The sequence below is a fragment of the Brienomyrus brachyistius genome, chromosome 9, assembly GCF_023856365.1.
Source record: "Brienomyrus brachyistius isolate T26 chromosome 9, BBRACH_0.4, whole genome shotgun sequence".
NCBI lineage: Eukaryota > Metazoa > Chordata > Actinopteri > Osteoglossiformes > Mormyridae > Brienomyrus > Brienomyrus brachyistius.
Window position 1 is genome coordinate 20,416,992 of NC_064541.1, and position 18,205 is coordinate 20,435,196.

Here is an 18,205-nt window from a genome sequence, read left to right on the forward strand (position 1 = left end):
AGAGTGCATTAATAGGATTATGGCAGTAATTCTGAGGCTCTGCCATTTTGTTTCATGGGGTTTCATAGGATTTCCTAGATGAATACAGGCACCAGCTGTTCATTTCAATATACCCATGGCATGCTAAGAGGACGTCGGCGGGCGGGTGGCAGAGCAGAGGGTGACATTGACAGGCAACCTGATAAAGTGTGACCATCAACCACGGAAACGTTAGGTGATGAGTACATCCATTCAGCTGTGTGACCAGTGACTTAGCAGCAGTCCTACAGGGCTAAGCCTGACTTTCTCTCAGGCTTGGAAACCCCACACAGGCCGAGACAGACTGTGACGTCTGTGACCGGTTTCTCATGTGACACCAAAATGGCTGAAATCCATCTCATCTCCAGTACCTACTTAAAGTCTTTATTCCTGCTTCCCGTCCCCAGGTCATGCGGTGTGACCTTATTCTCGGAGCAAGTCATACGCGCCCACTCTTAGACTTGGAAAAGGACCATCTAGTACTTAAACCGTAAGATTAAAAGATTTATGTCCATGCATTCATTTATCCTCCAGCTCCAAAGCACAAGGACAGTTTTGGAGAAGGAAGTGAATTTCATGTTATAATTGGTCATGGTTTACATTAACAACACCTTCATAGTTCATTATGCATTCACAGAACATTCAGTGCACCTTCATAATGCATTCATGGAACATTCATAAGCAGCATGCATGTACACCTTAACATTATAGTTGAATTCATAGAATAATCAATTGTTGGTTATCATATAATGCTTGTTATTAATGTGTAATGTTATTAAGATTTGCTAGGATGTTAAGGTACACATACTGTACATACAGCTTATGAATGTTTTATTGATGGATTATGAAGGTGTACTTTATGTTCTGTGAATGCATTATAAAGGCATTATGAAGGTGCAGTTTATGCAAATTATTTTATAGGTGGTGTCCATCTGCACCAGGTGTCCAATACTCTCCTTTTTTAAATTTTTATGATGACAGCTGTTGAAGAACTTGTTTGATAAATGCCGTATGACCTGTGAGGAAGCATGAAACACAAGATGGGCTTCATGACTGATTCTCTGTAAAAAAAGATCCTCTGACCCTCACATGAAATGGCAGCGGGGCAGTTACCTCCAGCACAGGTCTCTGCCGCCAACAGCAGGCCGTCCTCCGTGCACTCCATCCTCCCAGCTGTGATGCTGAGTAGCTCCTGGGCTTCCACCGCCGTGTAGGTCTTGATGCTCAGGTAGGAGTCCGCAGTCACGTACACATGGCAGAACACTGACGAGGGACAAGCGGGGTAATCGAGGGTCGATTTGGTCAATCCCTTTCCTCGAACTACAACTGGCCACATTTCCGCAATAGGAATTTAGCGCACAGCTAAGTGCAGCTTCAGAGTTCGTCGTCTCATCCAGACACCGCAATCAATGTAAACCAACAGCCAGGCCAAAGTCAGCCATGCAATGGAATTTATTCCACTATGAGGCACCTGGGCCTCCCATTCAGCATCACATTTGTAAAGCCCAAAGCCTCACGGCTGAAATGAGCCTAATGGTGTGATTTTGCTGCTAACGCGCCAGTACGGCCGTCTGGCGAGATTCCAGGCCCCTGACTCTCCAGGTGATTAGGCCTCCGTCACTCACCTATTGTGTGGTGAAAATTCGCACTCAGCTACCCTGAACTGTGAAGGGCAAATTCTGCGGGGAGCTGCTACACTTAACACACACAATGGAATCCTGGGAATTCACAGATTTTAAGATACAACCTCTGCTGAGGCAGGATTTAAGTCAAGCTAAACAGAAATATGTACAACGCGAAAATGAAAATAATTTAATGTCGGCGTGAATATAAATCAGGATCCCAAGAAAAGAAACACACTTTTTCATAAGGGCCCTTTAATTTTACCTAATAATTACCATATACTTTCTAAAATATGTCCTTAGCCTTTAATTTAATCTGATAATTACCATATGCTTTCTAAAACATGTCTTCAGCCTCTAGTTTTTCAGAAGAGTTACCCTATACTTTATAAAAGACGTCCCCTAAGGTAACAGCACGTGTTCTCTGCTCACCTTCTTTCTCTCTTTGTGTTCCTTTTGACTGGAGCCAGTTCTCTTTCAAACTCGATTGATGAAAGAGGGCTTTATTCTGTAAGGAGAAAAGTATGAATGCTTGTATACCGTTCAGTTATTTAACTTCTGTAAGGAGCATTCCAGCCAAGACTCCTGCGGGAAACGTTCACAAACTGACATGTTTTACTCTGGAAAAGGAATCTGACATATGCCAAGACCAAAAGCTTCACGCAAGCATAAAACCAAATACATTAAACTCTCACAAAAACGTCAGCAGTGATCAGTAACAGGTGTGGACTGGAATGTAGCGTAAAATACCCAGTTATGCAGGTGCAAAGGGAAAGAACATGGATTTATGTAGGTTTAACTCACTCTCCATAACAGTACTGAGTAGCAGGAAATCTGACAGCAAATGAGATTTTACTGTTACCTTTCGGTGTGGCGAGTATTCGTCCACTGTACTGTGGGATGAAAAGGCAGCCAGATTACAATCACGAGTAGCGATGCAATGCAACCATTTAAAAGAGTAAATAAACTAAATTATTTATAGCACAGCAGACTTGAATTCTCCATTATATGATGCCATCACCCCTGCAGGGAGGACATGTATGCATTAAGGCTGGCTTCCTCCACAGGGAATGATGATGTCATTTCCGTCTCAACCAATCGCACAAAAGTTCCAATCAGCAATAACAGGAAATGGGAGGGTGGATCTTCCATCCTCGATGGAAGACTATACCAGTACATGGCATAAAGCTTTTCAATTCTCTTGCCAATATTAAAGAGAGAAATCAGAGAAGGAGACACATCCTCCCATTCATTAGATTTTCAAAAAATGTTAGAATTTTAATTTATGATCATGTATGACCTGAAATCACAAACTCAAAGGGCACTAAAAGTGCGGAATGCTTATAAATTTCAGGAACTCTTCAGAAGTGGTGATTTTGCCGAGCTGAGGTCCACCCGTCCGTCCTCTGTGAGGACTGGCTGTCCCTGCAGACCTCGGTCCTGCCCCCCCACCCCCAAGATCCGTCCCCTACAGGCCCCTGCATGTGGGAGGCGGTTTGACCTTCACGTCAGCATGCAGCTCTGACTGTACACCGGGCCCGTTATCTGAACGGTCCCAGGGACGATATAAAAATGGGCCCGGTGTGTGTATCATTTAAACAACATCTTGGCGCGTCCTTAACATGACTTTAGCCTCCAGGCGGCCGATGCCAACGCGTTTCTCACAGCACTAACTGTACAGGATTATGCTGATGACACCACATTATAAAGCTTCCTGATGCACAAGAATGGAGAAGAATCATGATTCAGAGGGATATGGACACCTTGTCCTGGAATTTAACCCCCCCCCTTCCCCCCATGCTACAGCACTATATATGCTTGCTTTATATTCAGGCCATATTTCATAACTTTGGCATCATATCTCTTTGGCTCATAAAACTGTTTAAATAAACCCTTAATTTCATCATGGACAGATACTATCTGAACAGTGAAGTCTATGCACCACCTTCGTTCATGGTTCCTGGAACCGTCTATATGAATATACACATAGACAGCAAGTAACTGCAGAGTTGGATAGTTCAGGTCCAGAGAGAAAAAAAATCAGACCAAGAGTTTCTTTCAACCAATCAGATGAGCATGAAGAGTCAAAGTCACATGGTACTCAGCTGGACAAGTCTTGTCTGGACAAATTTGTAGACCTGAGCTAATCCACCTCTGAATAACCACAATGTCTATTTGTCTTTTCACATTTTAAAGGGAATGCAAATTTAGCCCCCGATGTGTTTGCATACATGCTTTTTCCTGTTGGACATCGCCACGCCGCACTTGTGATTTGCATCGACCTGTAGATCTTCCGCCAGACACACAAATGTTAAGGATGCGTGGTGGTCAGACACAGCATCCACAGAAATAGCAAATAGAAAGGGCACTCACTGCCTGCGGCCCATGCACAGAAGCTTCTGGAATTCTTTGAAATCCTTCTCCAGGGCGGGGTACTCATAGAGGTCATCCAAGACGTATCGATATAGGGTCTGTGGAAAACAAGCCCGATTCATAACATACTTCAGACATAGTCCTATTGGAGGTAATAAGAATGACATATCAGAGAGCAAAAGTCCAGACCGGGATTTTGTTTCAACCAACCAGGTGAGTCCTCTGTGACTCTGTGACTCTGTGACTGTGACTCTATGCTCAACTGATCGGTTGAAAAAAAGTCCCTGTCTGGACTTTTACTCTCTGGACCTGAATTACCCAAAGAGACTACAAAACTCCAAAATATATAAAGTACAGAATACTATATAAAATACAAATTATATGAAACTACACAGCACACCAGTGAATACCGCATCTGGGCAATAAGAATGCACAGCTGTTTAAAGGACTAGTGCAGTGAAGAAGGAGAGCTCCTTTAGAGGTTCCTCTGCGATGCAGCTCCACAAATACGCCCCCCTTTTCACTGGGTCCGTCCCACCTCCCCCGCATCCTACCTTCATGAAGAGCTTGACGTGCTCCTCCTCGCGCAGGAAGTCCCTGTACAGAGAGCTCCACTGGGACACCAGACGCAGGACTTTGCGTTTCCTGTGCAGAGCCTCCTTCCCCTCCTCCTTCCTGTACTCCACCTCCTTCCCCCTGTATCTCTTTGCACAATAGGTGAGGATGAGGAGTTAAGGCTTAGCCATAATCCAGATGTGCTGCGCCCCTCCCTTCCTTACACTAAGGAAGAAAGGTCTGACGACACACTGAGCCCCTCCGCTCCTCGGTATGTGTGCACCGTGAGCTTTTATACGATACAGCGACACGCCCTGACCTCCCAGCTAGACGCACACGCACCGCCGTAGCCTGGAAACCGGCTCCGACAGCAACGTCAAGCATAATGCGACTGACAATGACTGCTTTTACAACTGGAGCTGCCACCATAGAAGATAAAATAGCCGCCAGGGAGCGTATTAATTGCTGGAGAGTCGCATGCGGTAAACCAGGATTTCATATTCAAAGAGATGATTATAACTGCGAGGGCAGAAAATTCACATGAAACCATTTAAGAAGCCAGGGGAACATTCTAGAAGGTCCCTGGGTATTAATACTGAAGACCAAATACATGAAACAGCACAGAGCCAACTGCTTGTTCTTTTAAATCCAGAATTAATATATAAAATATAAGAAAAACCCACAGTTAACCTGCAGCTATGACGCAGAAGTATCATTCAGGTCTCTCTTTGTAATGTATTCTCTCTTTGTCTATGAAAGGCTGCGCGTCCCAGACACCCAGGCTCTGCTGAATAACACTGAGTAAAGAATGAAATATCGAATGTCTGGCTACAGGCGATCCTCTGTCAGCCGTGAGGACGCATCACGGCGAAAGCAGCATTAGTCTCAGGAAGGATATTGTCCCAGCAGCGCCTGACAGAGATCACTCGTGGACATGAACACGAGGTAGGTCAGCAGGAAGTCGTCCAGGAGCATCTCTGGAAGCGAGCGAGCGAGAGAGAGAGAGAGAGAGAGATCTGGGGTGAGACGGCAGCTGGAGCAGCGTGACACTGGCAGAAGTGCTTCTCTTTCTGATGTCACCTGCTCTGCAGGACTAATGGCATCGCTTACCGCCATCATGGAGCCAGAGCACACAGTACAATTACAGTACTACAGGGCTACTTTTTACATTTACATTTTAGGTTATTTTATCATCCTGCAAGTAAATTATTATTCAAGTAAAAAACAAATACGTCCCAAAAAAGAAAACAATATGACACACACAATGAGAAAAATGTATTCTGAATGTCAGGCAGCCTGCTGGTGGTAAATCGTTTGACGGCACCACAATCTGTCACACTTCCTACCATCTGCTTGCTTCATAGCAAATTACAAACATTTATGACAAGATTATTTCACTCAAAATTGAGAATTGCAAGGTGAAGACATATCTTCAAAATAAGATACGTTTTACTGAAGTATTTTAAACTTATCCTGAAAAACAATGAAATGACTAATGTTACTACGCAGGAACACAAATTTCGAGGAGCACTTTATATTCGGGGTCTGGATGATCAGTGATCTGACTGAATATGTATCTCAATAATTTCTATTCTGTAATATTAATAGTAAGCTAGAGTCATGCTGATATTACTAGGATTAGAAAAAAAAATAAACTTTGGACCCAGCAAGAGGGAAGATTAGCTCAGCTCTAGTCTGGACACGTGAACAAACAGTCTCAGCATCAATTACCAAGAATAACAGCACTGAGCAATGATTTCAAATGTTTTTAGAATGATTTCAGTAGAAACATTAACCACCTATATTCAAGGCAATACTTGTTACTGAACATTTCTCAGACATTCTCTTAAGCTTTATAATTAATACTTTTGTTTTATAGATAGAGCTCAAAAGTTAATTTCACACATTTTCTGATTTTGCAAATAACAAGTGACCTTCAGGGTGTCCTTAGGTCATGTGCCCCCCAGGCTGCTTCATTTGTGGTGTTTATAGACCAGAACCTTGGCTCAAGCGATTTTAAGTTCAGATTCCTATTCTAAATTTACGTATTTTACTAAGTGGGAATACTATATAGAAATGATTTTCTTTTTTAAAAGATCTTCCTTCTTAGGAACAAAGTATGATTGTATGTCTGTTGCAAACAAAAAAATATATATATTTCATTGTGATATGCATCATGAAATATTTTATATACATAAAAAGAAAAATTTTAATTGAAAATTTCTTAAAATGACACCACAGAAAGCTGTTACTATTTTCAGCTCTTCCGCCGTATAGAGAGGCAGCCTCACGATTCATACTGTCCTGGCCTGGTCTTGGAGAGGTGGTCTAACTACCCTAAAGTTGCCGTTCAATACAGATGTATCCCTTTACAGACACTCAGTTCCACTGGACAGTGACACTGTCATTATAAGCAGTAGTGTGCAGCCTCAAAGCCTCAAATCTTATTAGTGACAGTGTTTCACTGCTCCTCCGAGAACACAGAGCGTTCCCTTTAATTTGACACGCATGGCCCCCGGCTCTGTGAAATCATCATGTTAATCTGTACTATTCAGCTGCACCTTCATCACCTCCCAGCTCAGGCGCGTTGCCTACAGTGAGACCCCTGCCGACTGTGGACGGGTTTCCCAGAAAACCGGCCTCTTTTAACCTCCCCTTCTGCTCAACATAGATCAAGCAGCTTAGGCGTAGAATTATTAAGTTAAATTTGATCAGGAATACACTGTATTAGTACTTGATTAACTGGAAGTTGAACCGGAGCCCAGTATTAACCAATTTGTTTGTATTTTGGATGCTGCTCTGAGGAAACACTTCTCAGGTCTGTGTCAGTCCGTTTGCCGGCTGAGGGAGGGGGGGCTTCCTCTGAATGAAGGGGTAAGGGGGGCGCTTCTGCAGGCACTCGCAGAGATGAACGACTGATATGCAAATGCGTTATTAAGTTGTCATTACCCTGCCACCCGCCTCCCCCCGCGAGCTGCACACACACACAGTTTAGGAAAATGTGTTTTCTAAAAAAAACCTTCCTGACAAATTGATAGGTATGATGAGATTACGGAGACCTTGGCCTGAGTGATGTGTGTCCTGACCTGATCACTGGCCTCCATCATGTTCTGACCTGGATCCGTTACTTGAGACAGGTTCGCATTTAGGAAAGTGACTGATAAATTTTGCTATGACACATTAAAATTTTTTTGCTTCTCTGCTAAAACTAGATCAAATTACGGTTTGATTTTTTTTTGCCCTTTGTTTTCCCCGGCTTTGCTGGTATGCGCTCACCGATCCCACACAGGCCCTATCCATTAGCTTGCCTATCCATAACCACGCTTGGCTCGGCCCAGTGACGGGTGGGGAAATGAGCCAGGCCCGTCTGGCAGATTGTTTGGTTTTCGGGTCAATAGGACACCTTACGGCTGGTGACTGGCCCTAAACCCGGTGCAGGAGGCCAGGTCCTAAAGAAGAAACGAAAGATGCTGACCTGCCGTAGAGTGACCCCCCCGGGATGCTTCATTTAATAGAAAGGAAAACTGAAACCGAAAGCAATTTTAAATACGCAGAATCACACACCATGTCATTACCAACATTTCTTACCCTCTGTATTTAATCACTGTTCAATTACACATAGAGATTTAGCTGCACTTTTTCAATATTATGTTAAGATTTTATCAGGAAGCTACTGATTTTGTGCTTGATTGCCCCCAGTGTAAGCCTGTGACCTTACAAAATGGGCCATCTGCATCAATTTGTTATGCTGCCATTGGCTCCCCTGAGGCTCCTCTGTGTGTGTGCGGGGGGTTTGCAGGAGAGTCAGGTGATCCTGATTGTTGGGGTTAATGAAGTGAACACGCCCCTTGTTCCCTGTGTGTATTTCATTTGGGATGTTTTCTTTGTCTCTGCCCGCATCCCAGAGCTCATAATGGCAACAAACTGGTCCTCCTTTCCCTTTTCCCAGGCAAAAAATACAGATTATTTCACTGCCAAGTCATTATTCCATATCAGGATTCTTGCTTTGACGTTCCTGCCTGTTCCCTGATCCTGCTCAATCCTTAAACCAGGAAGATCCATGAGAAGCAGTTGATGTTGCATCATGCCAAGCCCCCCAGCGACACTATCGCAGTGTGCCTTTCCTATTAACGGTCTACCGCACTCGCATCCCCAGCGACGCTCGCAGTGGTTTCTTTAAGATCAATAGAAACCTTCCCAGTTGTAAATGGGAAAAGCAAGGAGGTGTGACGCCCAGAAGCCACATGCAGCCCCTCTCTGTGACCACCGCCTCCCCGAGGAGGCTGTGTGACGTCTCAGTGGTTCTGGCCCGTCACGGTCCTCCTACCACACACAGGCACCCTGACATTCAGCTACTCCTGAGGTCCAAACTGAGTGCCATTTCAGACACTGGAATGTAGATGCTACCTTATATTCAAGAATATATGAAACATATTTGATTATGAAACATCATTTCCTTTCTGAGTGATAATAACTGATCATTTAACATTTATCATTTCACACGAGTCAAAGTACAGAATGCGTGGGAATTTTTATTGCTTATAGTTATGAATAATCTCTCATGAATGAAAATCCTGAATGGCTGCTCTACAGATAAACACAGCATAGGAAACAAAGTGAAAAAATCTCTCTAATTAACGTTTCAACACAAAGCGAAACAAATGAGCAGGTCTAATATTATTATTATTTTTGCGATTAAACAAAAGATTTCCTGCATGAAAAATGCTTGGTGCCAGGCGGTTCATATTGACTGGTGGAGGGTTTATCTGTGGAGTACAGTTTTGACAAACTGATACTAAAGAAAGGTCTCCTTGCCAAACTGTCAGCAAGACTCCAAACACTAATAACTGGAAGACACTTGAAACTGGAGCCGTAAAGAACGCAGTGACTGGGCTCCTGGCTGCACATTTACACATTTATTAACATGCAGCTAAATCGCATTACTGCAGCGGCGTTTCCCACTTCTGCAGTAGATTTGTGTGTTGAGCACAATCACAGAAAAGCAAGATGCCTGATTTGCCTGATGTAATGTTTGTTAAAGAGACTATTAATCTTGCACTTGAATTCGCACAATTTAATGAACCCTTCCTGTAGACGCTTCAGTACAATTTAATAGATAAACTGGATATAAATCTCACTCTATATGAGACTTTTCCAAAAAGCAAACTGATAAGCCTGAGATGAAAACCCATTAAAGACGAATCACATGATGCAATCAAGCTTGTCACCTGCGCTGCTCTGGTATGTGGGGAGTCTGACGGCAGGCTTAGGCGTTTCAGGAGAGCGTGGGGGGTGGGGGGTGGGCTGAGAGAGTGCAGGATGGTGGTACGCCTTACAGCTGCAGGATGCGGTCTGGCCCAGTAGGGGACGCTACATGAGCGGGAGGGATGGGTTCTGCATACAAAAGCCAGTGGGCCAGCAGCTGCCTTAAAGAGAGCTAGGGGGCGCTCTGCACTGTCCCCTCCACGCTGCTGTCCCTCCCCCATTACCCATCATACCTGTACCTGCGCACATGTGCATTAGCACGTGCAGGAATACATTACAGCTATTCTGATGCATATTGACATTTATCTATCCGCCTATCCATCCATTCATCCATCCATCCATCCATCCATCCATAACCGCTATATATTCAGTGCATGGTTGTACTGTACTTAGCTGGCAGCCTATCCCAGGCAGCACAGGATGCAGGGTGGAGGGCAGCCCTAGCTGATTTACTTAAAGAATGCTTACATCCTTCTCAGACCTACAGTTCTTCATAAATCCTCTTCGGTTGTTCATGCCCATTGCAGACACGGTGATTCCCCCCTCATACACATTAGCTTACGCTCTGTCAGCCACGGGCCGCTTCTCTCGCCCGAGAGTCCGGCTTCAGCACTGATGTCATGCTAATAATTCAGTCGTGTGAGGAGTGCAGCCTCCCCAGTTCCTCCCACCCTCCCCGCCTCCTCCCACCCTGCCCGTCTCCCACTGCTCCTCCGGTCACCCCTGAGTGCCTCCATCTCCATCCCAGAGCACAAACGCCGACCCAAACTGCATGTCAGATATGTCCACATGGGACTGGGTGGTCCGATCATCCTCGTGCTACAAAGACCTGCGGTAGCCTTTACCAACGAGAGGTGGCGATATGACATCCAATCCCCTCGCTCGACACAGCTGAGTTAGGGCCACGCGCATGACAGCCAATGCAAAACCCCGGCATGAAAACGACACACCTCCCCACACGTCCCCGTGTCACCTGCCACCGTACTGTGCCCACGCAGACCGGAGGACCCTGTTCGTGTTTAACGACTTTCAGTTTCGGTTCAGGATTCACGATCCAGCACCGAGGCGGGAGCCGTCTAGCTATATCCGCGCATCTCGAAGCCTCTGCGTGCAGATGGGAAGTTACCCGCGGATCACGTGGGGCGGAACGCGGACCAGGGCGGCCCTTCCCATTCTTACCGGCCTCCTTGCCCTGCGTCGCCTCCTGGTGGCCGTCCAGCTGCAGGTCACTCAGCAGGTGTTCCAAGATCTTCTCGGGCGTCCCAGACACCACCACGTACCTGTCAGACACAGGAGAGGAAGAGTCGGTGGAGTCTTCCTCAGCGGGGGACAGTGAGTGGCTGCTGCTCCACTCCTCCGCCTCCGTTTCATCTTCTTCATCGATGTATCGGAAGTAGGGCACGTCGAAGGTGGGCACCGACACCCCCTCGGCGCTGCTCCCGCTGGCGCTGTCCTCTGAGCCTTCGTCATCCTCCTCCTCTTCAACCAGGGTTGCGGGTGGCATCCTGTCCTCCAGCTGCAGATCCAGGGATCGTAGCCTCTGGCTGCCCATCGTCTACCGTTCCTGCGCTTGCAGTGTGGCTGATGGCTGGCGCTGTCACTGCCGCATGCTTTCCAGAGAACATCCACCCCCCCACCCCCCACACACACCCCAAGCCTCCTGCCCCCAGGTCCGGTCCCCCCCTGGTTCACTGCCTCTACTGCATTACGGAGGAAGAGGCTCTCCCTCTCTCCCCACCTGCCCCCCCAGCCTGTCCAAGGAAGCCTCTCTTCTCTCGGTCTGACAGCTGGAATGCCCCCCTCCCTCACCCGGCATCCACGGGAGCCCCCGCTCGAGCCGAAAAGCCGTCTGTGTGTGTCCGGGGTGCTGCAGTAACCGGGTCTAAGCGAGCGTGTGTCTGCCGCTTAGCGCATGCCTCTCGGCGAGGGAGAGAGAACGAGCGGGCGAGAGAGGGAGAGACAGACCAAGAGTGAGTGAGAGAGAGAGAGAGAGAGAAATGCTAACCTCTTGTCTACCTCCTCTCGTCTCCCCCTCCCCAAGGAAGGTGGGGGCAGCTGTTTCGACAGCACTCGCTGGAGCAGCAGTACATCCCGGTGCCGTCCCGACTGTATGACTCGGGCTGCCTCATCACCGGGACCCTGGGTAGGGGGTGGGGTAGGGTGGGGGGGGGGTTGGAGGCACACAATCAGAATTCAGATAACTGGTACCTGCTCTCCGATCTCTGTTACAGTCCATTCTTCATCATCCCTAACTATCATTGCTCGATTTGCGAACAGCCGTCATGCACTTGGACAGATACAATTTACTCCTTTCATCTTGACATCTTACACTTGAAAAGCTCGCCCGTGTGCCCTGGGGGTCGGGGGGGTGGCACTAAGGCTGTCTCGGCTTGCTTGCTGAGGCAGGGACAGAAGGGGGCAGATAAGATAAGCCCTTACGTCCTTACGGATCCTTACGTCCTGCCTCCCCCAGTCCCAGCCGGCTTCTCTTGGCACAACCACGGCATCTAACATCCACCCCCCCCCCCCCCCACCCCACCAATCCCCAGGTCCTCGTCCCTCGTCTTTGATCTACTGAGCGTTTAGCACTGCTTGGCCACAGCAAACCCACTCATTTTCGATCAGTGTCATTGTCATTTCAGAAATAATATGCTTCCATTGTATGGGCCCTGATTGACTTTTAACAATGATGGGCCTCAGACAGGCGATTCTGTCTAATTTCACGATTTCCATAAGAAGCCCCCAGCCCTCAGTTTTTCCTACTGAATTCTTCTAAGGGGAAGAGTCCTGCCCCCCCAAAGTCTCCGCCCCCAAGCCATCAGCCTACGATACACAGCGTATCTCTTACCATGGAGACCCGCCCTCCCGTGGTGCTTCCCTTCCCCGATCATATACGGCAGAACCGGACAAACGGGCCGGGACGCCACCAGAGCCGCTGTGGCCGCCACAAGCGCCGCTTTCCGCTTCAGTGAACGCACGATGCGATTCGGCGAACCAGTTCTAAACGGCTCAGTGGCTCTCAGAATACATCCGACTTCTGACGATCGTGTCAACAGCCCCCGGTGCAGCCCTTCTGACTACATTAGCATCAGTAATTAATTCACGGCATTGCATAATATATACAGAAACATCAGCATGTGACAATGATGTACGAATACCCTGCGATTACACCCGGGAGCCAAAAGCTTGGTCATGAAAACCTTAACAATGATGCAGACAGGCAGCTTTAGTCGAGAGGGAAACCTGCAACTGCCAGAAGACGGGATTAAAGAAAGGGAAGTCATGTTTGTACAGGCTGAAGGCAGGGCTCCCGGATTAATGCCTCTCATGTCAGGCTGAAGGCAGGGCTCCCGGATTAATGCCTCTCATGTCAGGCTGAAGGCAGGGCTCCCGGATTAATGCCTCTCATGTCAGGCCGAAGGCAGGGCTCCCGGATTAATGCCTCTCATGTCAGGCTGAAGGCAGGGCTCCCGGATTAATGCCTCTCATGTCAGGCTGAAGGCAGGGCTCCCGGATTAATGCCTCTCATGTCAGGCCGAAGGCAGGGCTCCCGGATTAATGCCTCTCATGTCAGGCTGAAGGCAGGGCTCCCGGATTAATGCCTCTCATGTCAGGCTGAAGGCAGGGCTCCCGGATTAATGCCTCTCATGTCAGGCTGAAGGCAGGGCTCCCGGATTAATGCCTCTCATGTCAGGCCGAAGGCAGGGCTCCCGGATTAATGCCTCTCATGTCAGGCTGAAGGCAGGGCTCCCGGATTAATGCCTCTCATGTCAGGCTGAAGGCAGGGCTCCCGGAATAATGCCTCTCATGTCAGGCTGAAGGCAGGGCTCCCGGATTAATGCCTCTCATGTCAGGCTGAAGGCAGGGCTCCCGGATTAATTCCTCTCATTTTGCTTCTGCCGCAAAAAATACAGGAGAATATGCAGGTGAGATGGAAGGAGGCAGAGCGGCTACAAGACATACTCCATGTTTGGATTCCATCTCTGCAAAGGAAGGTCAGAGGTCATGAAAGCCAAAATGTATGGAAACATCGTCTGAATAGAAACATCTTTTGGCGTCAGTGGAGTTTATCCGTCCTCACAAGCCACCGCGTGTGTTGGTGTTCAGTGCAGTTCGACATTTTAATAATTACATTTCTTGGAGCTCTTGACTAAATGAACAGTTTAAAATCAAGTTAAGAATTACTTTATTTTTCCAGTGCTTAAGCCAGAATAATGAGAATAATTGACAAATAACTACACGTATCATTGGTTTAGTCCCTAACTATAAGGGAAATTAATTATATTAACATTAACATTAATTATATTAATCAATGCTTACTTATTCATAGCTTACTATTGATAATTTAAATACAATTACAAAATCTGAGCTATTTTGTTTCATGTTATTTCATTAGCAGACGTGTAAAAGTCGTGTGGTTAGTATGTTTTTTTTTTTACATTAATGCAATTAAAGATTGTAATAAATCTGTATCCCTTAGCATAATTTAAATTGGGCGATGCATTAAATAAATGCTTTAATGATGCCAAATTAATTAAGAGCCCAGCTGGAAAGCAGACACTCCTACCCACGAAACTGGAAGCCAATCATTTGCGTGCTGTACCCATCCGATAAAAAAGCCTCTGCTGGTTTGGGTGTCGCAGGGGTTTTTCCTGATGAACGATGTTATTACAGTCCATGCATTAAATGGCCCATTTTCCAGATGTGTTGGTGCTATTGGTTCTCAACAGAAAACAACACAGTGTGTTTTTCCACAGAACAGGGCAGCGGAACACCGTGGGCAGGACGCCAGCCCAGAAGGAACCCACGCAACACCAGGAGAACCTGCGAACCCCACCCACACAGTGGTGGGGGCAGAATGTGAAGCCTCAGCCCTATAAGAGTGTGGCTGTGATCACTGTATGCAAATGTTTTTTTCTTTTCCATTCGCTTTGCCCTGTGAGTGAAAACTCCACCCAGAACAATGTTATTGCCGCCTGCCGCTTGAGGTCCAGCCGCAGTGACTGTGTGCGGCCCAGCAGAATGGGGTCCACCGAGCAGATCATGTAATATAAATGTAAATCATTATGGTTACTGTGCTGCAAATTCTCCCTGGGGCTGCTTCCCGCCCAGAAGGGGAATCTGAAGCCGGTTGAGGGGGAGTACAAGGGGGGGTTGAGGGGGAGTACAAGGCGCAACAGTAAATCCAAGGTGCACGACCCAAACAAGGTCTGATCACGGTGCGTTCTGTGTTGCAATCGCACCAACTTCTTTCAGGCAACAAGATTCTTTTGATGTGTTTTGGTGAAACGGGGAAATTGCTCAGCGCGCTTATTGTATAACAGAACTATCATTCTAGGGTTGATCGACCTGGGTGTAATTTCTACTTACTCTGAATATTTCGTCCCGCTGCTAATATCCTTTACTTGAAATATCACCCTGCCCCAAAGCTGCTAACCAACCAGCAGTCCATCAGTTTTCAGCAAACATTTCAGTTAATTCCCAAAACAAATGACAAATGACTTCAACCACTTCTCAGAAGATTGATGGTGGATGAAGGGCATTTTTTTCCCTGTTGCATTTGTGTCATTACACAAGGTTACTCTGGTAACGAGGGGGGGCTGGTTACCTTGGACCACAGCTTCCGAATGATCTTAAGTGCCTTTGCAGTATTTGCGAAGTAGAGGATCTGCTAAAAGGATCCTTACGTCTCACTGAACCAGATCCTCGCTGAAATTTCAGGCCTGGGTTACAGATGTTTTCATTCATTACTGATCCCACTTCTGCAGAAGTTATACAGAATTTCTGCTGTCAAAGGTATTATATATGTTCTTGCTTTTTAATACCCATAACAGAACAATGAAAGGATAATTCCAACAATTCCCAAATATTCATTTTATGTTTTTTCCCCACTAAAAGCTGTAATGCTGCTTTTCAATTTAATCATTCTGACATTCTTTCTAATAGTATGAAAAAACGTAGGAAAACAGCATCGGCAGTAATGGGAGGCTTCGATTCACGCAGCGTTAATCCCAAACTGTCAGGCTTGTCTGCAGATCTCAGCCCCAGTTAATTATGTGGCCCCATTTCTCTTATCGCACGGTACCTCACCTCCATCCGTGCTATTAAATAGTTTAAATCAACCATCCTGCCTTAATTGTCCGGCTGGCTGGAACGAGCTCGGACACACACTTCAGGAGAATGTGCATGCGCTAGCAGACACTGCCCAGCGGGGGCAGCGCCTCCTTGGAGCCTTGGCTTTATGCTCTAAGTTAATTAGCATGCACAGCTGCTGGGTTAGTTGGTACGCAAAGGTGCTCTGCACATTAAAATATTAATAGAATAATGAAGAGAAGCTGAAACCCACAATTGCCCCGATATTTATATATTTTTATAAGACAAGTGTCTGTTCAGCAGTTCTGCATTAGCCTAAAACAAACGTCATCTATCAATTAAGTCTGACTCTCTTTACAAGTAAATCAAGGACCTTCGTGCTGCGTATCGCATGCTTACTGCCATGGTCTGCATCCCCTACAGGCAATCAGTCAGGCTCCTTCAGGTCGGTCCCAGGAAGCAGCGACTCGCATTTATCACAACCCCAGGCTCTAGGTCACACTTAGGGCTACATCCATTTTCACCATGGACTTCTCATGAATTTAGACCCCAAATGCCTCCACAGTATCGCGGTCAGCATGGTGCCCCTGTGATTAAACTGAGTGAGAAGAGCGTCCATCGATTGGACAAGCCAGCGTGTGGGGTCTCTTAGCACAGTAGTTCCCATCCAGGTCCTCCAGGACCACCAGACACTCCATGTTTTTGCTCCCAGCTCCTTGCCCTCTCTACTCTTCATACATTAACATACACAATAGCTGACAATATATCGTGACCCTAAAGATAGTTCCAGAAGATGGATGGATGGATGGATCTTGACAATATAATAATAGTGACACATTCAACCCAAGAACAAGGATGGTCATAGTCCTATAATAAGGACATCAGAAATGACATTTATTACTACAAGAGACGGGCTGTTGTGAATGATGTTATCATCAGTGATGCAATATTGAGGGCGTCTGTATGGGGGAGGAAACTGGACAGGACTGGGTGTGACTGCTCCACAGAAGCAAAGGTCAACAAGCCCCAAGTATTCAAATGAAGATTTGGTCATAGATTTGGCCTAATGAGGCTCGTTAAAAAATGAAACCTGCCTTCCGACAGGCCTTCCTGCCATTGTGGCCACTCCCAGCTGCTCGCATTTGGCCGGAAAGGGGACAGCCGCCCCTCCCCCTGGCTCCGTCAACCAATCAGAGGCATCTCACACCGAGCGCCACTCAACTGAGCCTCAAAACAGGCACAGACAGTCTGAACCGTAGGCTCAGATCACAGCGTCTGCTCTGAATGCAAAAGGATGAGGTTCGTGTGCGGGAAACAACATGTTGGCAAGCTAAAAATAGAGAAAATGAAAAATAAACTGTTTTGGGAGATGCAGAAGAGAGGATCGTGTTTGGGAACTTTTTGAATGAAACAGCATTCTGCCCAGTATTACTATGCAGTTATATGTAGCTGAATCGTAAGAATCCCGAGGATTAGACACACCATCCTAAAGGTTTCTAATCTAAATGGATCTAAAATAAACTATGATGAAAATGACCAGACCTATTAGACTAAAAGAGAAACACCCCCCTTTTCCCGAAATTTCCCAGCGCAGGCTTATGTGTGACAATCGGTTATCACTGTTTTTGCAAAATTTTCTCTCGCATCCTCTAAAAGCTGCCCGCTTCCGAAGACCTGTCTCTACATTCGCCTGCGTCAAGATGATTAACTGACACTTAAAATCCTACATTTAAGCTTGGCTCCCCTCATTTTCATACTCCATAAACATGTGCCTGAGTTATATCCGATTGTCAGGAAATTGAAAAATATGCATTTCCCCGGGCGATCGCGACACAGCAACTAACGATGATGAATAGGTGTCTGAAATCTGCATTATACGCCGGAAGGCGAACACAACTGCAATTATAATCCATTCTAATATAATATGCCCCCGAGCTAAGTCAGCTTAAACTGTCGACTTTAATTAACGACGACTCTAAGACATAAAACAGGCCGATGGCTGAACCCAATAAAGCCCGCAGCATCTTCATAGACCCCCAACACCCTGGACGGTAAAGAGCCAATCATGGCACCGCAGCCGGAGGGAAGGAGAAAATAAATTAGAACGTCATTTACCTCGGCATGCTGACCCGGCACCTTCGGACTCCGGTTCTGCGGGAAAGGGCATCGGTCCTGAGCCAGCCTCTGGGCCTCCTCCAGCCGGGATGCGCCCTCCTTGTCCCGCAGCGCGCACACCCCCCCCGGCTGCAGGGCAGGGGTCAGAGAGAAGACAAACTTCA

At 46.7% G+C, this 18,205-nt stretch overlaps 1 protein-coding gene across 1 annotated transcript in view; it reads right to left on the reverse strand.

Annotated features, from left to right (window-relative positions):
• LOC125748782 (rap guanine nucleotide exchange factor 5-like) overlaps window positions 1-18,205 on the reverse strand; it is a 43,868-nt gene that overhangs the window by 6,549 nt on the left and 19,114 nt on the right. Inside the window, exons 9-17 of the mRNA XM_049025400.1 lie at window positions 18,042-18,170; window positions 11,839-11,972; window positions 11,013-11,113; window positions 5,467-5,545; window positions 4,568-4,730; window positions 4,014-4,111; window positions 2,503-2,533; window positions 2,073-2,148; window positions 1,132-1,281 (exon numbers count right to left, since the gene is read on the reverse strand). Coding sequence (XP_048881357.1) covers window positions 1,132-1,281; window positions 2,073-2,148; window positions 2,503-2,533; window positions 4,014-4,111; window positions 4,568-4,730; window positions 5,467-5,545; window positions 11,013-11,113; window positions 11,839-11,972; window positions 18,042-18,170 — 961 coding nt within the window. The remainder of the gene's footprint in view (window positions 1-1,131; window positions 1,282-2,072; window positions 2,149-2,502; window positions 2,534-4,013; window positions 4,112-4,567; window positions 4,731-5,466; window positions 5,546-11,012; window positions 11,114-11,838; window positions 11,973-18,041; window positions 18,171-18,205) is intronic.